Genomic DNA, 24,815 nt, shown 5'->3' with positions numbered 1-24,815 from the left:
CACACAGTAATCCCTCGCTACATCGCGGTTCGTTTATCGCGGTTTCAGGACATTGCGGATTTTTTTCAAAATTAGAAAAAAAAGAATTCACAAATTCAAAATGAACCTTCTAAATTGAGGAATTATGGCGCAAAAGTTGCCCACACACCAACAGAAGGCAGGGAGTGTCGACACAATTGTAGTTCTGTCACTTGTACCTTTTCATGAAAACAAGTTGTTATAATAATACGAGCTCTAAAAACATATTTAGAGTATTGTTATAATTTTTTAATAATAATAAAAGAGTTCTAAAATTATATTTACAGTATGTATACTTTAGCTACATCTACATATGTTACATGCACGCATGCACACACACCGCACGCACGCACCAACACACACACACAAAACAAAAATATTATTTTGTGATAGGACCTGCCCTTGGGTGACTAATATTCGATCAGTGTCTGCACCTAATAAACAAAATGAACATTTCTTTTTTTTTCTCCAGTTAGTTTTTGAGCAAATAATTTTGTAACTACCGTTTTTTTCCATGTATAACGCGCCCCCATGTATAATACGCACCCTAAAAATGGCATGTCGATGCTGGAAAAAGCCTGTACCCATGTATAATACGCACCCAAATTTTGACTTTTTTTTTTTTTTTTTTTTTAATTTTCTTTTTTGTTTTTTTTAAAGTCCCAATGATCGTCACACACGCGTCTGGGTGTGGTGAAATTTGTCCTCTGCATTTGACCCATCCCCGTGTGATTTTGATCCATCCCCTGGGGGAGAGGGGAGCAGTGAGCAGCAGCGGCGCCGCACTCGGGAATCATTTGGTGATCTAACCCCCCAATTCCAACCCTTAATGCTGAGTGCCAAGCAGGGAGGCAATGGGTCCCATTTTTATAGTCTTTGGTATGACCCGGCCGGGTTACTTAAGTCCGTAAACATAAAATTATTTCAGAAAAAAAGATCATCTTTGGGAACAACCGGATGTTATTCTGCCGGTCAGTATCACTGCGCATGCAGTAGCAAACTCGATAGCGAAGAAATATGTGAGACTCTCAACGGGATCACCAATATTTGAGTGATGTTCCAGTTATTTATCACAATTATTTATTATTATAATAATAATATATATAATATATATAATAATTATTTATTTATTATTCACAATTGTCATGGTGATCTTTCTGGTGATTTCTTAACTAGGCTGGATGTATTTTTTTTGTTGGCGTTGATTTCTCCGACTGCCCAGAAAGGCACCACCGCGATCAGTTAGGTTAAAATGAAAAGAGAGGAAAGTGACGTTGTAAAGAACCATCCGTGACAAGATTTTCTTCAAAAATTGTTGTACCATGATTTTCTTCACAAAAAAAAAAGAAAAGAAAAAAAAAAAAAAAACATTTTTTTTAAATTGTATCCATGTATAATGCGCACCCCAGATTTTAGGACAATAAATTAGTTAAATTTTGCGCATTATACATGGAAAAAAACGGTATTTGTTAAACCTAAAACACACATTGAGTTTGGTCATAATCCCGCTAATATTTGTTCAGTTATCACACTCGCACTGGATGAATGAACACGTCCTTCCCAAAGCCATATTTCTAGTTTGATTAAGCAGTGGATGAAGTATACTACTACTATGTTCATCGTGGATTACATTGATAGAGAGCTAATTGTCAAAAGAAGAAAACCCCATTTCAAATACAAAAGTAAAATAGGACAGTAAAAGCGAAGTATTGTAGATTGTTGTTGTTGAGCCCTGGCAGAATAGTCGCACATTTAGATATGCAGACTCCTCTGTCAAGGCAAGAATGGCGTCATTTGAGGTTTTCGGCTGGTTGCACAACTTGAGAAGGCTGAGAGTTTCACTCCTGGCTTGGATAACAACCTGGAGAAAGTCATTGTGTTTGAACCTGGTGATGCAACTTGCCAGTCTGCTGAAACTGCTGTCTCGGTTACCCCCCACACCACCACCAGTCATCCCCTTCTCCCCATTTCCACTTGATTAGCAGGTCTACCTGACTCCAACCCTCAGGGCCACTTAGGTTTCTGTTTTTACAGCTTTTCAAATTTGTATCCAGCTGGTATTTACGCTCTGGTGGCCTCAGCAGCCGATGGAAATTGCTGAAATACTGCGGACTCATTATTTTTGTGAGCAATGTCACAGCATGCCTCTTACAAAGGCAGAATCTTCTACTTGTACTTTTCTTAATCAGGACGTACACTACCCACCATAAAACTCTTTAGTTACTATGGCAAATCATATAAGATCCAAACTATGTAACTAGCTGCTTCCCCAAGTGAAGCGAAGATAGTTGAGAGTGAACAGGAGAGAAATAAGGCTCTACGAGAGGAGTCAAAATTTGTGGCATTCCAAATCTAAATGATTTTTGTCCATGTTATTGTAAAATTAACTCACTGGTTTGGGTTTAGGATGTTGTCTTCTAATTGGGAGTTGTTAAAGATTAAATTAATGTCCATAATGACAATTACAGAGAATAAACAAAAGAAACAATCGCTACTTTTCTGTTAATTGTCTAAACTTTTTTTTTTTAATGAAATATGTTGGCTGGTATGTTGTCAGTTCACGTACTATCATTGTTTGTTTATAGGCCACAGTGCTTTCTAAACAATGGGACCGCTGAGCCCATTTGGGGGCCTCCTGCAATAAACAAAAGAATAGCACTTCACAGCCATAACTCATCTGCCAGGCTGGTCTTGTTAAGAAGGCCCCGTAATGTTTTAAAAATGATTAACTTAAATATCAATTAACTTTCAAGCCCTTTGTGTGCACAGTTAGTGAATAAGGATGCTTGTGTGGATATGAAGTCAGCAAGGTCACTCCAGGTGTCATGTAAATTGTGCTGTAGGACAGAGGATGCATTTCCACACCCGTGGGTGGAGGTAGTGCTGATCTCTTCCTGGAGAGACAGTGGTCAGTCGCAGGGCTCTTCCTATGAGACTGACCTGTGACCTCAGCAAAACTCCAGTTTCCTACTGCCGCACAGAAGGAAGATATGATAATTCCTTTCCATTGTATTCATTTTCTGCACCCACTTTGATGCCATGTGGAAGAATATTAGGATTGTTTTGGCTTTTGAGTTTCCCTGCAATTGTCATTTGTGTAAACATCTGTACAAATTGATGACAAAGTTGCTAATTTGACAACTCGGAGTACCGATATGCCAACTCCTCATTTTGACGATAGTAATGCAAGTGTGGTTTATTTATTATCCTTTGTGTATGTTGACAGAGACCTGTTATTAATTAGACACTAGGGAACTGTTCTAAATTGAGGAAGAGATTGTACAACTATTATGAATATGGAGTACTGTATTTTCCGGACTATAAATCGCTCCGGAGTATAAGTCGCACCAGCCATAAAATGCCTAATAAAGAAGAAAAAAACATATATAGGTCGCACCGGAGTACCAGTCGCATTTTTGGGGGAACTTTATTTGACAAAATACATCAAGTACAGACATGAATAGGCAACAACAGACTAAATGATATAGTTTGCTAGTGTTACAGAAATGAGGAACTGAGAATGTGCCTGATGTAACATATTAACAGTTATTCAAATAACTTTAACAGAAATAACAAGTTTATCAAACCATCCATGTCACTCCAAATCATTAAATACATCGAAATCTTCATCCTCTGTGTAAACAACGCCGCTGCTGACTCCGGAAGCACATGCGGCACTGACATCAGACTCGTCAGTTGCAGTTCCAATTATTCCACAGGCCTACATAATTATATATAAACTGTATATCAAATAACTGTAAATAATAAATAAGTGTATCGAACCATCCGTGTCACTCCAAATTATTAAATCCATCGAAATCTTTGTCCTCTGTGTCACTTATAAACAACTCCGCTGACTCTGGAAGTCAGTGCATGGATTCAGACTCGTCAGTTGCAGTTCCAATTATTCCACAGGCATAGAGCGCCCTCCTGCGCTTTAGTCTGAAAATAACAAGTGAAGTGATATATACTGCTAGTAAGTAAGTAATGTGTTAATGATCAAGTAATAATGTGTTAATAATTTCACATATAAGTCGCTCCTGAGTATAAGTTGCACCCCCGGCCAAACTATGAAAAAAAACTGCGACTTATAGTCCAGAAAATACAGTAGTTAGTGGTTGCAGTTCAGTGTAGGTTAAAGGGGAAGTCTGGTAAAAAAAAATGCTTTACAATAATATGGTCCATGCGCCTTCAGTAGTCTAGACATGATATTCCAATATTTTTTTTTATCTCAGGGGGTGGCCATTTTGCCACTTGCTATCGACTGAAAATGACATCAGTGCATAAGTGCGCAGGTAACAACCATCATAGCGCGCCCGTTTTCAAGGTTTGGTCATGTGACAGTTGCAAGCTGAGCCCTTGGGCACTGTGATGTCATTTTCCGTTTACTCCAAGTGGCAGTACGAGACAAAATGGCAGTCCCCAGAAATAGATGAAAAGGGTGGATTTTTCAGCTTAATTCATATTCCACAGACACAGTATTCATCAGAATAATGTGTTTAGAATAGGGATGCACCGAAATAAAAATTCTTGGCCGAAACCGAAAACCAAAAATGAGGAAACCAAGGCCGAAAACCGAAAACCGAAACACCGAAAGAAATGATTATGCCAGTTATTAGAACCACAGCATTTATGGCTACATGTGTACTAACCTCACTAAAATCAAGGCATTGCAATAAACCAGTTACAAAAGTATGAAAATATTTATTTAGCACTGACATTACAACAATGCACAATATAAATTCAAATTCAAAAATAAAATGAAATAAAAATAAAATGTTTAACTTGACCCCACTCATGTGTACATTAAATAATAATTTACAGGCTTATAACTGACTGGCCTGCTGAAAGACTGTAAAATTAAATATGTTCTCTTGGCAGAATCACTGGAGAACTTTCTTGCCTTTTCAAAAACGTTTGCCACAGACGGAGTGGGCGTGCTCGGTGTCAGTTTCCTTTTCTGTGTCGCCTTCTTCTCATATTCAGAATGGCGATCGGGATGTTTGGATTTCAGGTAATGAATTAAACCCGACGTGGAGAAACTTTTTGCAGATGCACCCCTCTTGAAATTTCAGCATTGCATGTTTTGCAAATCGCTATCCGTGGGTCTTTCTCTGAGATAGTGAAATCAGTCCACACCGCAGACATGCTGGCTCTTATCCCGTTTTCTCGCGTGCTGGCTGCGCTGTTTGCTCACGTCATCACAAGTTTCGGCCGTGTTGTTTCGGTGATTTAGGTCTTTCGGCCAAAAACCGAAAATGCACTTTTGGGTCATTTTCGGCCGAAAATTTTTGGTGGCCGAATTTTCGGTGCATCCCTAGTTTAGAATATTGGGGGCACATAGAACATTAAAAAAAAAGACTTTTTTTGACTTGACTAGACATACCAAAACACCATTGGTCCCAGATCTGTCAAACACTGCGGGCTAAATGCTAAATAAATGGCATGCTAGCTCACTAAAAGAGAAAAGAGAGAAATTTAACAGTACCAAAATAGTGTTCTTGTTGAGACACTGGCAACAATGTTTTAGACCCTTCAAAAGTTTTAACTACTGTTTTGTGTACTATTCTTATTTGTTGAGACTTGCATGTTACTAATTAAAACTTCAAATGCATTTTGGCTACTTTCCACTTTTGTTGAAACCACTCACCAGCTTTCAAAAATCTCAATTATAGCTGCTGTCTTACAGATTTAGAGGTGGGTGTGTGTGTTTGTGTGAGGCTGGAAAGGGTGTGTCGCCTGATAAAGGAGCCATTAGTCTTCACGGGGCCTTTCACTGCTCCAGTGCATAGTGAAAGGGGGAGTTTGTTCCTGTCTGGCAGGCCTAGCCTTGGCACTACGGGACGGCCACCCCAACTTCAATAGAAAGCCTGTGTCCCTACATCTCTAGTTGTTTCAGCTGAGAGGGCGCTGGCTGCAGAGAGACATGTTGGTGTGTAGCCGTGTATGTGTACGAGGTCCAAGTATCTCAAATGATTTAAAGTGTAATATTTTTAAGATTGTGACTAGACTCAAATAGAGTAAGTCACTAAGGTATGTACACATAGCTCCGGTTCCGTAAATAGGTAAGCTTGAGGTGTAGATGTTGTAAATGATTATTAAATGTTCCAACCATGCCGTTGCTTGACAAAGACCTCAGTTGTGGATAAGTGGGAGTGTTTTCTTAGCAGCATGAAAACAGTGAGACTGCATGTGCCTATTTCTAAAAGGCCAAGTGTGACCTCACTCCGTCTGCCCTCACTCTGAGTTTCCTTGCCAGCCAAGATCATCTCAAGGCTTTCCTTATCAGATCTGATACAAGAAGGTCTTAATGTAAATAATTCAAATTGAACATCGGTGACGGGAGTAATGTATGAAAGTGTAAATGTGAATTTTACCTTGGCTAAGAAGTTTGGAATGTTATTCTTTGTGTGATTAGAGGACTTTCCTGTGACCAATCTGAATGTCCTTTCTTCCTTATCTTAACGGTACAACATAGTTTCTTCCTTGCCGCTAATCTTATTTTAACGGTACATTGTATCGTGCCTGACTCCTGACAGGCTTAACACAAACCTTTCATGTGCAGCCGACAGAGCAAGCAATGCTAATTTGTCTTGATCACCAAAACTAGATGGCCAAGTCGTCTCATTCTTTTGTTCAATAAGTCTTTCCTGAAATAATTCTTCAGATTTATTCAGACGGTGGTGGTTGTTTTTTTTTCTTTTTTAGAGCACTTTTAGTTTTGCATTTAGTCCGAGAACGTTTTCTTGACCTCTTGGCTAAAATGAGTCTCTTGAGTGTGGTTAACAAAGATATGCCAAGACCATCGTACTTTTGCATTGTTCACGTTTGTCATAACTGGCTTGTTCCGGAAGATCTATTCAATGTAGCACTTTTTTTGCAGTTCTCTGCGCTAAAAGGCAAACCAAAGACTAAAAAAGTGAAGCAAGTAGAGCTGAGCTAAGCAGAACCTGTTTAAGACAGGCATTTGACATCCGCCATGTCTTCTACTTCAACACAGAGTTGCAAAAAAATGATTGTATCAGTGATTTCTTAAGCGTTCAACTTTGTTATTGAAAAGCTTGATTACAGTTTCTCAAGTGTTAGTATAGTGTGGGCAAAGTAATTAGTGCCTTTTAACTTACTGCAAGCTTGTCTAAAAAAAAGACATTGAATCAGCAATTTGTGCTGGATGTCATTTCAACGTTCCAAAGGACCAAGGTGAACTGCTGAGTCACTAATACTAATTTTCTTAATCTGTTTTAGTCGTAGACCACCATGACACATTTACATGTTTCAGCTTGTTTACGTAACTACTTGATTTCATCACACTCATTTGAATGGAACGATGTGTTGCCACACCAAAAAAAACCTGTCAAAGCAGGTGACTTGTGAACCCAGAGATTCTTCATGTTCAAATAAATAATATGCCAATACAATTATTTGTTAAAGCTTCTTTTAAAAGTTACACATAAGTTACATGCAAACACATTAATAGAAATATTTATAAGCATATTCTATTAAGCTAAAATGTATTTCTTCTGCTTAAAGGAAGTATATTTAGCTACACTACCCGTTTGTTCAAGTTACCGGGCGCTGAAGACATGAGTTTGTGGAATTCAGTCACACCAGGAGGATCCATGTAGCAGAGCTCAGCAGGTCTCCCTGATGGCTAAGGCCTAACACAGGGCAAGAATGTAGTTTCACATTATGACCTAAAAGAAATGAAATGTGACACATGAGGAATGCTGGGAACTCTATTTGAGGGGCTAAACCGGACTGGGTTATTTGTGTTAAAATAAAGGCGCTTTTGGAATGGAATGAGCTATGAATTGAAAAATTGCTATGAAAAAGGCATCTCGACTTCAACGGAGAACGTAATGGTCTTTGTGGAACTTGTGTTTTTTTCCTTCTGGCTAAAAATGTCATTTAATCATTTGTGATAATAGCTTCTTAGCAATAATTTAGTCAAACAGACAATTGACTGACGTGGATCTAATGTTGAACTTGCAGATGGATGGAGGCCTGTTTGGATGAAGAGTTACCTCCAACCACTGAGCTGGAGGAGGGTCTGCGGAATGGAGTTTATCTGGCCAAACTTGGCAACTTCTTTGCACCACGCACCGTCTCCCTTAAGAAGATCTATGATCGTGAGCAGACTCGTTACAAGGTGATGGCAACTTGTGTATTTCAGCAAATTTGGTATTCATAAAGGTTGTAAAAAATGTTCACCCCTGACCCTAACCAGCTTGACATGCAGAAAAGAATCTACTGACAGACGATTCAAAACACCTTTATTTACATTTTCCTACACGAGCTAACTCAATATGCTTCACACAAATAAAAGTACATCATTTAAAAGCATTTACAAAACAAAGGAGTTCAAGACATTGAAAACCAAAGTAAAGGAATAAAAGTAGCTTCCTAAAATTACTAACAGAACGTACAGTGCAAGCGAACATGATTTTTAAAAATGCTTTGAAAGACTTTAATCATTTGTATGGGAAAAGAGCATAGTTTTAAACCTGGATGTAAAAGCATTCACACTTGGGGCTGACTTCACTTCTGTTGGCAACTTGTTCCATTTGTGTGTTGTGTGCTGCAGAACAGCTAAATTATGCTACCATGTTTGCTGTGAGGTCAGGGGCTCCACTAATTGACCAAAGAGGCTTGTGTTCCAACACCATTTCTTGATTGTATTCCAAACCGTGATTTATAGACCAGTAGCATGAGCTGCAGTGTTCTGAATGAGCTGCAGCAGTTTGATGCTCTTTGGTAAAAGCCCAGTCAGTAGATCAAAACACAAAAGCCAAAGGAAATGTTGGTTCAACTAGTCATTCATTTCTTTTAGACAGTGACACAACACTTTAATTTAACTGGTGTCATTATCAGCTGCATAGTTCTGAAGAATTTGACTTTAGGCATATAGGGACTGAACAGAAGGACACACTACCACACTATGATATTCTGTACAGTGAAACATCAAGTTACAAACTTAATTGGTTCAGTAAGTCCGTTTGTAATCTAAAATATTTCAATAAATAACATACACACTGAATAGGTTACCAAATATTGTTCCTGTTATTAAGGGTATGATACATCAAAGTTTGTTAATCACGCTGAAACGTTTCCAGAGAGTATGACAATGCAGCGTAAATACGTAATTCATCAAGATGCTGAATGCTGTATGCAGAAAAGTGATTGAAGCGATGAATCATGTAATGATGCTGAACTTTTGCTCTTACTCCTATGAATGAACATGCAAGTATTGTTGAACCTGCCCCAATTGTTCTTGAAGGTTTTTATGACCTTTTGCCTACAAACCTCCTATGACCAAATTTGGTCAATTTCATTATGTCAATTTCCACAAATTGCTTCTATTGGGCAGTCCCCACCTGCATGTGTTGATTTGACAACAGATTGATTGAACTGTTGAAAATGCCTTGGACAATGCCGTTTCTGATTATCATTATAATCTCAACTCTTTTCCCCTCCGTCTCTCACAGGCCACAGGGCTCCATTTCAGACACACTGATAATGTCATCCAGTGGCTCAATGCCATGTCTGAGAAAGGCCTTCCAAAGGTGAGCATGGCAATATATTTTTGTGTTACCTATACAAATTCCACCTCATATTATGCAACAGATACAGTAATCCCCCGTTTATCGCGGATAATTGGTTCCAAAAACCACCCGCAATAAGTGAAGTCCGCGAAGTACGGTCACCAACAAGAAGTACTGGGCAGGCTAACGAGTTAGCGGAAAGATGCTAATTCGCGGTCGTGTTAACACGCGAAAACGGACTTCTAACAGAATGTAAACGAACATTTGGAGCAATACTACATTGTCCTAAAGATTAGACACGTTTCCTCAATTTAGAAGTTTTATTTTGACTTTTAAATGATTTTTTTAATTTGGAAAAAAAATCCGCGACGTAGTGAAGCCGCGATAAACGAAATGTGAAGTAGAGAGGGATCACTGTATTTAGTTGAGTGAATGAAAAACAAATTTTTTTGGTGTATCACCATGAGCAGCTTAGCAGTACATCCTGGACTGAACTAATTGCCATGCAATAGCAGGACAAATTTCTAATGACTAAATAATAATAATAATGATATAGCCTAGCACCTTTTTACTACTAACATGAACTACTTAGTAACAAAGAAAAACGAACAGAAGACAAACACATCGTCCAGTTTAAGCCCCGGCTACTGTAGTTAAAGATGTGAAAATCTCTCAGAGTCTCATGTATTGAGCAGAATAATGTGGTCCAGAGGAGTTGTGCCATTGCGGAGGTACCCATGAAATTTAGTAGTTAAGCTTTTTATGCTTGTACAATTATGCATTGGATTGCAGCCTCCAAAAATACATTAGTCCTTCACACTTCGATGAGCAGAGATTTGGTCAGATGTCATATTCTGAAGAACAATTAAAGCTTTTAGTAATATTTTGATAACTAGTATCACATATCAGCGCACTGCTTGGCACGCCCGTCTCACAGTGCAGATGTCGTAGGTTTGATTCCGGGCTTTGACCTTCCTGTGTGGAGTTGTTGTTCTCATGCCTGCGTGGGTTTCCTCCCTTATTCCCAAAACATGCATGTTAGGCCGATTGAGCACTCCAAATTGTCTGTAGGTGTGATTGTGAGTGTGGATGGATGTTTGTTTGTCTGTGTGCCATGCGATCGGCTGGCGGCCAGATCAGGATGTGCCCCGCCTACTTCCCAAACACAGCTCCAGCACACCCATGTCCATCGTGAGGATAAAGTGGTTCCGAAAATGGATGCATGGTATCACATACAGCTATTGGCACTTAGATGGTTTTAAGCTTTGGTAACTGTTCCTTTGTGACCAGTAGCAGTACCTATTCTGTTGAAGTATACTTGAGCAATACACCAAATGGTCTATTATTCACATTTTTAGTTTCAATTGTTCTGTAACGTGCTCATCAAATGACTCTGATATGGAATTGAACATATTCAAATCTGACAGAACGCCTCCTGCATGATGTTGACGTGCTTTTATAATTGCACTACAGCATGAATTGTTCTTGTTGTTTCAGATCTTCTACCCCGAGACAACAGACATATATGACAGAAAGAACATGCCACGTTGCATTTACTGCATACATGCACTAAGGTACTCAGTTTCCGAATCTTCTTACAGTTGCTATTTCAAATTCATGTCTGATTGATCAGTTAGGCTGTGGGGCACACGCATTCGGAATCGGGCTTAAGTGAACAAATGAGTTAAATATGATACACATTCTATTACTGGTAATACAAAACACACATGACAAGCACAAATGTCCTCAACTTAATTATTTAAATGCATCGCGCCACGCAATGCATTCTGGGAACTGAAAAGGAAAGGTTTTTTTTTTTTTTACACAGCATTTGATACCCATTTAAATGCATTGGAGAAGAAAAATTGTATTTTTTGCAATATATACTTTTTAAATTAAGACACAGACAAACACCCATTCACACTCACAATCACACCTAATTAACTATATGCAATAAACTATAAATTAATCGTCTGTTTAATCGGTAATCAGTGTTTGTTTTCTCTACCAAAAAATTTTGCATTGGCCAAAAGAAAATCGCGAATCCGCCATGTTTATTACTTGGATTTTCGTTTGGCAACACCCATTACCTTGTTTGGTTTGTCCCGCTTCAACGGATGTGATGTAATGTAATTGTGATGTAATTCTGAACTGAGTCAAAAATAGCCCCCCAAAACAATCATAACAGTATCTCTGCAGCACCTGGAGGGATATATTACAATTTTCTACACTCCTGGATACTCCAGATACACAAGAAAATGATTTTAAAAGCAAAAAAAGTCAATTTTCCTGATACATGTCCTTTAAAATTGAAGTTGCGATTGAACATGTTATTATTGTATACCAGTCGTCATGGTCAGTAATAAATATTGTCTCATTATTAAGTATGTAAAAGAGTTTGTACAACCAATGCATGGAACTTTGAACAATTACGTTATTGCTGCCACATGAGTAATATAGATCAGATCACTCAACCATGTTGCCATAGCGAGGAGACGGCTGCTGTTCTCCATGTTTTTGTAATAATACAAAAAATGAAAAGATACTAAGTCTTGTCGACACTATTTTAATGTTTCATCTTTGTTTTACAGCCTGTACCTGTTTAAGCTGGGCCTTGCGCCGCAGATTCAGGACCTCTATGGGAAAGTAGATTTCACTGGTAAGACTGTGAACCTGCAAACAAGCCTCCTTTTGTCTGCGATTCTGTGAACTTAGCCACATTGACAAAGTTAACATGCATACGCTGAATGTATCTGCACACTGCGCAAGGTTAGGGTTGAACATTTTCCAGCCAACTGTGGTGCGCAGGAGCTTCTGGAAATGTGAAAGTCATTAGTAGTTGTGAGCACTTTTTCCCGTGTCTGGACTTACTGCTTTGCTCCGTCCCAAAGCCAGAGCCAGAATGCACTTTACCACACGTAAGCCAGGGACAATCTGTCTTAGTCTCCCAGCTCCCTACCAGGGCCCATGTGTTTTTGCCTCTCTCTTTTCCCTACCGTCATGGTCTCTTACTTCTGCTGTGTCTACTCTTTCCCAGAGGAGGAGATCAACAACATGAAGAGTGAGCTGGAAAAGTATGGGATCCAGATGCCCGCCTTCAGCAAGATTGGTGGAATCCTGGCCAATGAGCTCTCAGTAGATGAAGCTGCATGTGAGAGTTGCTCAGATGTCAAGGGGGGGGTTCCCCCATTAACCCCATAAATGCCATTGTTGCCTCAGTTTACTTATATATTGAAAGAAGATATTTCCTACATTTATTTGTAGCCTGATCTGATTTAATACTATTGTTTTTTGTAATATTCATTGACCGCCTTTCTATGACAACAAAATACATAAGCAGGATATTTGCTGTAATATATTTCAAATATTGCATTCCTAAGGGTCATTAGTTTTACTGTGTGCCCGCAGGGAAGCTATTAAAGACAACAATGTGAATGCGATGACAGTGCAGAAAGTATTGCGCAGCGCTTTTTTTTTTTTTAGAGGCCATACTGAAAAAGAGAGTACTGATCAATAATATTTGTTGTTTATATTTATGATCTTTAATAAACCAAATTAGATGAAAGCCCTTTTCTGATTCATGCGAGCCACTTTCTCATCAGGCGTCCCTTTTTGCCCTCAGTACATGCTGCTGTGATCGCCATCAACGAGGCTATCGACCAAGGCGTCCCAGAGGGCACAATGGCCGCCATGCAGAACCCCAATGCCATGCTGGTCAACCTGGACCGCAACTCTGCCCGCCAGTATCATCAAACATTATACCAGGCCAAAGGCGAGAAGGTGGCCAGTTCGCGCAAACGGGTAAGATGTGTGTGGTTAATGATGTGCAGATGTTTCACTTGGCTTGATATGAATGGTGACCTGAAGCTCTTTTTTCCAGAGAGAATAAAAAGTGATTGAGGATAAACACATAGTTGAATGTGAAGTAGCCTGAGGCAACACACAAAGCATCTTGACAACATGAAATTGAACATTTATTGTCCTGCGTGCAACACATGATGACCTCTTTGACATTTATGTCTCTAACTGCAGAAATTAATGTGGGGTGCATAATGTTTCAGGGAAAAAAGGTTAATTTTACCAATTCTGGAGGACATACATCGAACCAAAGAAGTGCACGCAAGCCAATGATTAATATGATATATGCACTACCACTTTTACTTTGTTTTTGCCCATAAACTGTTTGTGTATATTGTTTTGTCATAACAGCAAACCCAAGTCATATTTAAGGTTATACAAATATAGTACTGGAGTTTAATTACATGTATGTTGTTCTGGTCAAACAGCAAATGGAAAATATTGATGCTGAGAGAGATATCTACGATGAGCTTCTCACCCAGGCTGAAATCCAGGGCAATGTTAACAAAGTTAATGGTGAGTGATTAGTCTGGACTCTACAACAAGTTCCTTGTTGTGAAAGTTCTGTACAAGTTCTGTAGTCAAATGTCAATGTCTTTTTTTTTTTCCCCCCCAATAGTGAATAATGCCTTAAGTGCTGCTGAACAGGCTTTGCTGAGTGGGGATGAGAATAAATTATATGAGGCATTAATGGCTATGGGCATTCAGAACCTGCTGGCCCATAACAAAGCCTGGTACCTGAAACAACTCCTGGCTGACAGAGAGAACAAAGAACTAGTAGGATGCATGTTGTGTCTATTGAAATTCTTTGTCTTTTTTTGCTAATGTAATCTCATAGACATCTTCCACATTAAAGTATCAGGCATCTCCCGGCCAAGCGCTGACGAAGGATGAGCTGCAGGCCGGTGTGGACGCGGCGAATGACTTAGCAGAGAGCTACATAAAGAGTATGTGCACCCATCAAAATAACAAACGAACGAGCGAACGCACGCGTACTTAGACAATATTATTGGAATTCTTCCGCATTGTATCAGATGTTCTGGTAAAAGCAGTATTAGTGCGTTCATACATGGTTTCCATCCTATAGTTCCTTCCCGTCATTATATGACCGGCATCGTCTGCGTTTCAATTGGTCCTGCACCGCAGCTTCGATTAAAACAACACCATTAGATTTACTCTCAAAGGCTGTTTATTTGGACGCAATGTTATTGATTCGGTGTTGCAACCTAGAGGGCTGATGCTCCGTATTAGCTCATTCAATTATTTAAGGCCGTCTTTTAGCAGAATTTATTTGCATTACCCCTGAAAGTGCTCATTTTATCAAGTGATCTTTTATTTACATGTGAACTGAGAGAATATTGACTTGTTTTACGCAAATAGAATTTGTAATGCCTTGCTTTTTTTAATTGGATGTAGTGTTAAAGGCAGTGGAGCGCATCAACTTTGCCATTAGGGAAGGTGTACCAGAGAATACTGTAGAGGAGCTGATGAACCCTGACGCTCAGCTTCCTGAAGTCTATCCCAGTGCTGCAAATCTTTACCAGCGAGAGCTGGCCAGCTTGCAGCAGCAAAGCCCAGAGGTACCCACAACAAAACACACATAATTACACAGAGCAAAACCATGACAGTAATCACCTGAGTTGAATTAGGGTTGGCCATTACAGTAATCCCTCGCCACTTCGCGTGTCACCTATTGCGGCCTCGTGGGTTTTTATGAAAACAAATATTGCTGATATATTCGGTGCATCACGGCTTTGTCTGCCCATATGACTTTACAGCACACTATTGGCCGGTAGAGGAGACGAGACCAATGGGAACATGTTGATCTGTATCCTTGCTGCTAATTGCCTTAGAACTGCAAGAGCAGTTAATTCATAATCCACAAATTAAACATTAATCAAAACACTGTGTTTTGACTAGTTGGGCTGTACAGAACATATTATTGCAATGGAACATTTTGTGTTCACTTCCCGTTTAAACTCAATTCCAGGCACTGCTACTGTACACAAATCAGCATACATACATAAATTCCAGGTTTACAAAAATAATATTTGGCTGTATTTTATGACAGTGGTGTATGCTTATTTCCCTTGTATGGCACTCATATTCAACTAACCTGTGGCCCCAATGTGGGCAACATCTAAAAAATGGATTGATGGCTCCAGAAAAACTAGAAAAATGTTCACGACCTTGCAAACCGAGTTCAGTGCTGAGAAAAATCAGTTGAAGGGTAAAAACCCTCTATAACTGCCCATCCGTGCCTTATCAAGATTATATTCCACTCCCATTATATTATTGGTGCTTGCAGTCGCGGGTGGTGCATTTCAGATGAAGGCCTTTCTTTACTTAGCCCGCCTACGCTTCCTTGACAAATATTCTTCAATAGGGAAAGTTTTATTAGCAACCTGGCTGTGTACTTAGTGAACATGAAATCTGATTGGGTCGCATTGGTTTAAAAAAAAAAAAAAAAAAAAAAAAAAAAGACAAACCATTTTGACTATGCTTATTTGGTATTGGCCAGCAATCTTGATTCTGGCTGCCCTGGGAAGTTTACATTGATATGGTAACACATACAATAGAAACTGATATCTGGACAAAAAAATATATATATATATATGTGTAAACTGTCTGTGCTTTTGAGAGTGATCAGAATAGCAGAGAAGGCTTTGAAATGCTTCAGTGCGCCACTTTGTGCTTGAAAGGTTAAAAATGTTAGATTTTTTTTTATGTGAGTTTACATATTCCAAGCTTTAGAAAATAAATAAATCAATTTTTCTTTTAAGCTTTGATCTTAATCTTGGGAAAGATACATGAATAACGTGGAGAATTTTGGGTATCTATTCTGCAGAACTCTCTATCGCATCCAGAGCTGCTCGTTGCAGTTGAGATGTTGTCATCAGTGGTGTTGATAAATGAGGCCATTGACGTTGGAGACCGGGCCACGCTCTGGAGACAACTGTCCAGCTCCATCACAGGGCTTAGTAATGTGGAGCCTGAATATGCACAGAGGTGAGTACAGGCACACAGGCATCAGTAAGATTGTCAGATGGGTTTACACAATGTAATATTGTGCCTGTTGTACTAATTGTGCCTTAGGTACATGGATGAGTTGATTCGTCTTAAGGCAGCAGCCAGGGAGGAGGGCTGTGATAATCTCACCTGGAATGACATACAAGCTTGTATTGATCAGGTCAACATGTCCGTACAGGAGGAGCATGAACGTAAGACACGTACCCATATTGGCACAAATACTTGAAATAATCAACCTAGAGGTATCATTTTTATGGAATAAAAAAAGCTACCCAACACTTGACCATTAATAGCTTAGATATCTTCTTCCATATACACTCAACTGCAGCATTTGCACAAAACATTTTTCTCTCTCAGTATCTTAAAACACTTGTGTTTTGTAGGAATTGCAGCCATCGGACTGATCAATGAGGCCTTGGATGAAGGGGATCCTTTGAAGACCCTGGCCATGTTGCAGAACCCATCAGCCAAGCTCACCGACGTAGACCCATCTGTAGCTCAACACTACCACGACAAACTTCTCGAGGCCCGCAGGGAGAAAGCGCATGTAAGATCTACCTAAATATTACTCAAGGAGGTTAAGCAATATTTCCATGAAGGTAGTGTTGAAACAAACTTGAAAAAAATGATTGCACATAATGTAGCACTTTTTCAAAACAATGAAAGGTCGACTCTAACCAGAGATGATGCACGCAGTAAATATGCACTGCTTGAAAATAATTCAACAAAATAGATGCATACTACTGTGAATGTTTGATCACAAGGCTCACAGACATATGACACTTACAGACGGCTTGGTTTGACTCAGGCCTATGAGCAGCACATGATTCATGCAGTCGGATGATGTCATGCTGGGATCATCTCCGCCTCTCACTTCCTGTCGCTTCCTTAATACTTGTTTTCTTTACATGCCTTTCCTTGGTTTTATTTGCGCAAACTTTTATCAAAGACGAAACACTGTTGATCCCAGTCTAGGAAACCAGACTGACTGACTCATTGTCCTTTGTTTTGCATGTGCACACCATATTTGGTTTGGTGCTCTGCCACAGAAAATAAATTGTTAACCAAAGTAATGCTAAATTTCTTTTTCCCTCTCCGAGCTGTTTAATACGCTTCATGTTTCCAATTTTGACACTGTATTTCTCAAAGACTATTTCTAGGGACACATGCCATTAATCAATTTCTGCAGTTTTGCAGAATTTGCAGTTCAGACGACAAATAACTAAATGTTCTCAAGCCCCCCCCAAAAATATTAAGTTGCTTACCAGGGCTAAATCTGAGGATGCAGTCTACTTATCCCCAAATATCAACAGCAGCGTTCACACAAACCCTTAAATGCATACAGTATTATGTGAACTCCTGACAAAGAAAACAAAGCGATTGAAGGAGAGCTATTTTCATGCCTTTTGACAGGAAATAACAAGCACAAGCTCCAAAACCTTTCTTCCATAAAGGGACAGAAAGTTTGCCGCTACAGTTGATTGGCTCCACCCATGAGCACAGGCGTCTTGTTCTTCGTCAGGCAGTGTGAGGTGATATGTTTTAAACAAGAGTTAGTTAGAAAAGTGCAATATTGGATTTCTGAGGCTCGCTGGAGCATTGCTCTGTTTAGACTTAAGAATCAAAGCTACAGTGGAGGTGTGGTTAGGCTGAAAGTGATTTTAGGTCAGAGGAGATGAAACAACATGTGGTTCTTGCTGGTTCATCATTACCTTTGCACTATTAGAACTGCGAGATAGAGAGAAGGTGTCATGAGGCTGGAAAAACAGCAGGAAGTTCTGCAGACTCGGCTCTATACTGTCTGCAGTCCTTCTGAAAATCGACATATCGCAAACTGACACATTCTGCTTTTGTAGACTTGTAATTTGAAATTAAAACAAAAATCAGATCGTAGTTTCTAAGGAAGCACACGTGTGAAGATGAGTTATTATTTTTCTGACCTTCCGGCTTTCACTTCCTCTTTAGTTGTATGACATGTTAATATGTGACAAGCTGTGCCACAGTTATTGCGCCGGTTGCCTCACTTCTCAGGCACCACACCCTTACTGGGTGCCTCCTGCGGTCATTATTCACCTTCTGCAAATACGATGTAAAACACCTACTGCCAGTAACACTAATCGGGTTTAAATAAACCTGACAAGATAGTTTGGGAGACCAGATGCATGTTGCTACAGATGTTTGTAGCTCTGCCTGGCCCTTTGGACTTAAGATCAGGTATCAGTTTGACTCACCCGCCCCTTCTCCAAATGCGCACACCTCCTCTCTTCTCCTCTGCCCTGCAGCACAACAAGAAGGGCAGGGCTGGAACCACATGAGGTGGCTGTTAGACACAGGGCAACAGTGCCTCGTATAGAGAAGGAGTGCGCCATCTGGATACACAAAAGAGTTACTACAGTGTATTACGTAGCTTATCGGTGTGACTCACCACAATTTCACATCAAATGTTATATCTATTTTTTGCATCTGTTTCAACATTCATTGGTTGATTTTGGAGACATGCCTAATATTGTGCAGAGTGAATGAGCATATGTGGCCTAATGTTTTGAAATGTTTGTTTTCAATACAGCTAAGCCTCTATTTTACACTGACTTTGCGGTCCAGAATCTGGAAATCGCGTTAACCCTGAAAGCGCGTTATTAGAAAGTCTTGGAAGGGGAAAAAATTCAGAGCCATGTATACAAGTGTATCGGGAAATTGCGTACGAAGATTCACGTGTTGGCGGGAGTGAGGAACACGGAAGGAGAAAAAGCACAACACACCGTTAGGTAGTCACAAGTAGAAATTACCTCTTGTCTGCTCACACTGCAATTTCTACAATATCGTCCATTTAAAATACAATGAAAACGATTGGGGTCCATGTCCAAACCGTGTTAGACATAAAGTCGCGTAGAATCGGAGCGCGTAAAGTCGAGACTTAGATATATGGGTAATATTATATACTAAAAAAACATTTTGAAAGTATTTGTGTTTTTTTTAATTGGAATGAAAATAAAATCAATGTTGACGCTCCATGTTCTACAGTTTGCTTAGGCATCCTTAGGTTTGTTGGAATTTCAAAAATGTGTAAAGAGGCTTAATGATAACAAAAATTAAACTCATTACAATAACAGCGACACCGTGGAGTCCCCCCCCCCAAAAAAAATAAAGTGGTTGATTTACCATGTTTTTCCATGCATAATGCGCCCCCGTGCATAATACGCACCCTAAAAATGGCATGTCGATGGTGGAAAAAAGCCTGTACCCATGTATAATACGCACCCAAATTTTGACTCTTACTTAAGTCCGTCAACGTAAAATTATTTCAGAAAAAAGATCATCTTTGGGAACAACCGGATGTTATTCTGCCGGTCAGTATCACTGCGCATGCGGTAGCAAACTCGATAGCGAAGAAATGTTTCGGATTTGTGTAGGGTACATTGTGACAGCAAACGAGCAGGTGATCGAGCAAGTGTCTGATACGAGAGCATTGTGTTCGTATGGAGCGTGTTTGAAGTGAACAGCAGAGAAGAAAGGAACAAGGCAAAGTGTTGTGAAATAAAATATTACCTGTAATACGCATTTTGTTATTTGCTGATTGAAACTGCTAATTAAACTGTGAATTGAAACTAATAGGTAGAGAACTGAACTCTCGCTCCTTATATAGCTGACGTGTCTTGCGCATCCGTTCTGCGCATACTGTCATGGCGGCCTCCGTATGATATCCGGTCTGCGATGGAGATTAAAAAACAAACAATATTTGACAATAACACACCATCAAGGATTGCACCATCGCATCAAACAATGTGTCGTCAATTATGAATTTTACTGACTAAGTGTGTTGGGCAGGATGGCTGAATGCGATGCGCGATTGACAACAAACAAGAAGAAAGGTGTGATTTCAAGTTTTATTTCGAGGGAGATTTTCTTCAAAAATTGTTGTACCCATGCATAATGCGCACCCCAGATTTTAGGACAAGAAATTAGTTAAATTTTGCGCATTATGCATGTAAAAACACGGTAGTACTATGGGCGTTCACCCATTAAAATAATATGTTTTGATATACTGTGTTTAAAGCGCAATGATTTAATTTTGTAAGAGTGGATACACTCGCATCTTTTCAATCAAAACCTTTTTGATCCAAATTGTTCATTGTTCCACTCCTAGTTAGTACATATGCACGCTCAGCATGTTTTTCATTGTGTATCCAGGAAACGCAAGATCCTTCTGCTGTGCTTTGGCTGGATGAGATCCAGGATGCTATTCTCAAGGCTAACCAGGACACAAAGGATGCCTTGTTGTGTAAGCACACACTTTTGTTCATGCAGCATACAATTGGGGGATTAGAAAGTTTGTGACATTGTGCGAGCTTGCTTTTTTTCAATGCTGTTTTTATGTCAACAGTCGCTCAGTCTGTTCACGCCATAAATGAGGCTGTGGACACTGGCGATGCCGCTCAGACTGTCACAGCGCTGCGTAACCCTGGAGCAGGACTCTATGGAGTCACTTCTGAATGTGCGCAGACCTACCAAGATGACTTGGCCAAAGTTAAGGAAGTGAAGAAAAAAGATGGTAAGGACAGAACCAAGTAGGTTGAAGAATTACACTGATTACATTTTTGTCACAAAAAAAAGCGCTTTTCTGTATTGACATCATGTTTTTAGTTGATTCACAACCACATTATTCAGTACTTTTGTTGTTCACGCCCAGTAGTCATCAAATTGAAGTGAAACGTGTACTAGCACTTTACACTAGCTATATAGACATGTCCTGCATGGGAAACATGTCTATCTACTCTTTCTTAAAACTTTTATACACCCGTGGGAATTTGGGCCATTTCATCTAGGGGTGTAAATCGCGGGTTTTGTCACGATACGATATCATATCGATACAAAGAAACACGATACGATATTTGCCGATATCTTAAAGCCTGCTGTGATTCATTCACGATACATCACGATATAGTGCTCCACGATCGATATATATATATTTTTTTTAAATAAAAAATATAGAACAATATCCTGATTTATAACAATTCATACGCAAAATCAACAAGGTACTGCAAACTCTTTATTTAGGAAATTACAAGAGTATTGTAGTATACAAAGTGCTTATTTTAACACTGAACTTTATCAAATTCCTATATTTTTTCTCATATAAGTAAAGAAAAATGAATATTCTTTCTTTTTTTGTAATACCATTAACTTTAAAGTGCATTACTGAACTATTTATTTACAATAATTTTAATTGTCCGTTGAGCCATCTTTTCTTTGGAATCCAAAGTGCTTCCAAACGAATGACTTGAAGCCCAAAGGGGAGCGAATTTCCTCGTCTTCTTGGACACTAGCCATAGCACCAGCCCAGGAGCCGCGTAGTTGTCGGCTCCCCTTTCACGTGCCTGCTCTGCTCACAACACAACACGCCGCGTACTGCTCCCGGAAAGAGGAAGCAAGCGACAATGAACTGGATTTCAAAATAAAGTCGCGTCTAATGTCCGAGGTCAAACACGGCGATATAAATCGATGTTTACGTTTAGCATCGATGCCAATAAATCGTAGAGAATTATATCGATTAATCGATGTGTATCGATGAATCGTTACACCCCTAATTTCATCCCATTAGGCCAGGGGTGTCAAACTCTTTTTTTTTCGCAGGCCGCATTGTAGTCATAGCTTCTTTCGAAGGACCATTATGACAGTCAACCCAAATAAATGTATGAGCACCTCATATTATATACAGTAAAAGCTACAAAACAAACTGACAAATAACTCGTTTTCAAATCAGATGAGTAAAAACTGGTCAAATATTTAAAAAAAAAGATATTAAAATTGAAGACAATTTGCAATTCTAGTAATGACACACGAATTTGATGCACAATTTGTCTTCGCGGGCCGTATCTGGCCCCCGGGCCTTGTGTTTGACACCTGTGCATTAGGCAGTTCAACTGGACGGCTGATTGTGTAATATTGGTCAAATTTTTCTTGCCAAATTAATTTAGATTTGTGCTCTGAAGAAGCATTTCCCTATCTGCTTTCGCAAAGTCTAACTAACCTGAATGAAGAACTAATGGTTAAAGATTAACGTCTCAATATTTAGTTGTACTAAGTTCATTTTGTCTTCACTTATAGATTAGTTGACTAGTTCTTTTATCACAGACAAATGATTTAAGTTGTTTTATTTACCTGACATGTTTCGGCGTGCCTTCATCAGAGTGTCACTGGTGTAGGTGTGACGCGTCTTTATCAGCTGATGAATGAAGGCGTGGCTCATCTATCATAAATTTAAATTAATGTTATTATTAATAATTAATAAATTTCTTAAATCAGAGTCATCATTGACATCCTGATCCACTGAAGAGGATATAGCTGATTGTCCAATCAAGCATTTTTGAAATGATCCAATCATGTATCCAAGATAAAACATAAAACAACATTCATTTTAGCCCTGGTTGAATGTTAACCTTTGCCTTAAATTTTTTTTACCATATCCAGGTGATAACGGCAGTGAGTGGGTACAACACTGGGTGAAAGGTGGACACAACTACTACTACAACCTAAATACAAAAGAGGGTACCTGGGTGGAGCCAGCAGGTTTCCTCCAAAACAACACACCGCTCAACAAGGAAGACATTCAGGTATAATGTACATGTGCAGTGTGGCATAAATCACTGCTGTTTTAACTTTTTTTTTTTTTTTTTTTGCTCCCCTCAGTCCGTAGTTTCAGGGGTAACAACAGCTTACAATCGAGAGCAGTTGTGGTTGGCGAACGAGGCTCTCATTACTAAGCTGCAAGCTCGTTGCCGTGGCTACCTGGTGAGGAAGGGCCAAAAGAAGAGGATGGACTTCCTAAAATCACAAGAGCCAGCTGTTACACAAATACAGGTGAACTCGGGGTTGTTTAATGTGCATACTGAGAGACAGCCCCAAGATACAACTTTACAAAAAACATTACGTTTCGTATTTCCTGACCGAAAACACAATAAAAAGCTGTGCTCTGTGCTTTGCGGTGGATTTTCGACACAATACAAAAAAAAAACATATCACAATGTATTGCAATATCAATATTGCACAACTTGTTAAAAATATTTTTGAGTCCTAATATATTTAGCTCTCTAATCATTTCCCCCCCAGGCTCACTGGAAAGGCTACAAACAGAGGAAGGATTTCAAGGACCGTAAAAAGTATTTAGAAGACCACAGTGATGATGCTGTAAAGGTGAAATACAGTCTTATGGCAATAATGTCAATGCAATAAGAAGCAATACAAGACTTTCCGCTTCAGCATAAATGATTACTATTCTTCTCTCCCAGATCCAATCAATGGTTCGAATGCATCAAGCTCGTAAAAAGTACCGGGATCGTCTACAGTACTTCAAGGATCATGTAAGTATTACCTATACGTGTTTGTGTGTGTGTGCGGAGAGAATCAGTGTTTTGTATTGTGATAGCTTACATGCAAAGGAAAGTTTTGTTGAATATATAATCCTTTCTCATGCCAATCCTAATAATTCTTGGTTGTAATGTCAAGAATGCAATTTAATCATGTCATTTAGAACAAAAAGTAATAATACGATGTAGTGTGTTGTGGTTTAATTAATGGTTTAAATCACTTCCTGTCACACACGTTTCCTTGAGGTCCTTCGGCGTTTCGGGGGCAGTGGGCTCATTTAGTACACTTTAGCGATGTGATTTGTATTGGATTCTGTGCCGTTCCTAACATGGACTATTGAGCGGCCGAGTGATAGATGTTTTTACCCCAGATCAAAGATGTGGTGAAGATTCAGGCTTTCATCAGAGCCAACAAGGCCAGGGACGACTACAAGACGCTGAGTAAGATGGAAATGCACATTTTATGTCAACAAATGTCTGGTTTTAGTTTTTCCTCGGTTAACATCGCAAAACATCTTCACACAGTCAATGCCGAAAATCCTCCGATGGCAGTGGTGAGGAAGTTTGTGCATCTGTTGGATCACAGTGACCAGGACTTCCAAGAGGAGTTGGAGCTAATGCGGCTCCGCGAGGAAGTGGTCACCAACATTCGCTCCAATCAGCAGCTAGAGAATGACCTGAACCTGATGGACATCAAGATTGGGCTGCTGGTGAAGAACAAAATCACCCTGCAGGAGGTGGTGTCGCACAGCAAGAAGCTGACCAAAAAAAACAAGGGGCAGCTTTCAGACATGATGATGATGAACAAACACAGAGGAGGTCTCAAGGCCCTAAGCAAAGAAAAGAGAGTCAAATTGGAAGCTTACCAGCATCTCTTCTACCTACTACAGGTATTTGAATTTTTTTTAACAGGTTTCAGTTACCGTAATTTTCGGACTATAAGTCGCACCGGAGTATAAGTCGCACCAGCCATAAAATGCCCAAAAAAGTGAAAAAAAACCAT

The 24,815-nt window shown here is 39.5% G+C and overlaps 1 protein-coding gene and 1 long non-coding RNA gene across 2 annotated transcripts in view; one reads left to right on the top strand and one right to left on the bottom strand.

Annotated features, from left to right (window-relative positions):
- Positions 1-24,815, top strand: part of iqgap1 (IQ motif containing GTPase activating protein 1) — a 40,279-nt gene that overhangs the window by 6,226 nt on the left and 9,238 nt on the right. Inside the window, exons 3-23 of the mRNA XM_037248276.1 lie at positions 8,011-8,167; positions 9,504-9,581; positions 11,058-11,134; positions 12,152-12,219; positions 12,598-12,711; positions 13,183-13,361; positions 13,847-13,934; positions 14,038-14,195; positions 14,275-14,365; positions 14,835-14,998; positions 16,267-16,427; positions 16,515-16,639; positions 16,832-16,995; positions 20,637-20,727; positions 20,830-20,997; positions 22,917-23,059; positions 23,136-23,306; positions 23,556-23,639; positions 23,735-23,806; positions 24,184-24,253; positions 24,338-24,702. Coding sequence (XP_037104171.1) covers positions 8,011-8,167; positions 9,504-9,581; positions 11,058-11,134; positions 12,152-12,219; positions 12,598-12,711; positions 13,183-13,361; positions 13,847-13,934; positions 14,038-14,195; positions 14,275-14,365; positions 14,835-14,998; positions 16,267-16,427; positions 16,515-16,639; positions 16,832-16,995; positions 20,637-20,727; positions 20,830-20,997; positions 22,917-23,059; positions 23,136-23,306; positions 23,556-23,639; positions 23,735-23,806; positions 24,184-24,253; positions 24,338-24,702 — 2,788 coding nt within the window. The remainder of the gene's footprint in view (positions 1-8,010; positions 8,168-9,503; positions 9,582-11,057; positions 11,135-12,151; positions 12,220-12,597; positions 12,712-13,182; positions 13,362-13,846; positions 13,935-14,037; positions 14,196-14,274; positions 14,366-14,834; positions 14,999-16,266; positions 16,428-16,514; positions 16,640-16,831; positions 16,996-20,636; positions 20,728-20,829; positions 20,998-22,916; positions 23,060-23,135; positions 23,307-23,555; positions 23,640-23,734; positions 23,807-24,183; positions 24,254-24,337; positions 24,703-24,815) is intronic.
- On the bottom strand, positions 16,312-18,761 carry LOC119120982. Its single transcript, XR_005097602.1, has 3 exons — positions 18,680-18,761; positions 16,772-18,260; positions 16,312-16,716 (listed from the first exon to the last, which is right to left on the bottom strand). It is a non-coding gene; the product is annotated as an uncharacterized LOC119120982 (long non-coding RNA).

Source organism: Syngnathus acus, chromosome 3 (genome assembly GCF_901709675.1).
Source record: "Syngnathus acus chromosome 3, fSynAcu1.2, whole genome shotgun sequence".
In the NCBI taxonomy this organism is placed as follows: Eukaryota; Metazoa; Chordata; class Actinopteri; order Syngnathiformes; family Syngnathidae; genus Syngnathus; species Syngnathus acus.
Note: the sequence above shows the minus strand (reverse complement) of the source record. Positions and strands in the feature narration are given on the sequence as shown.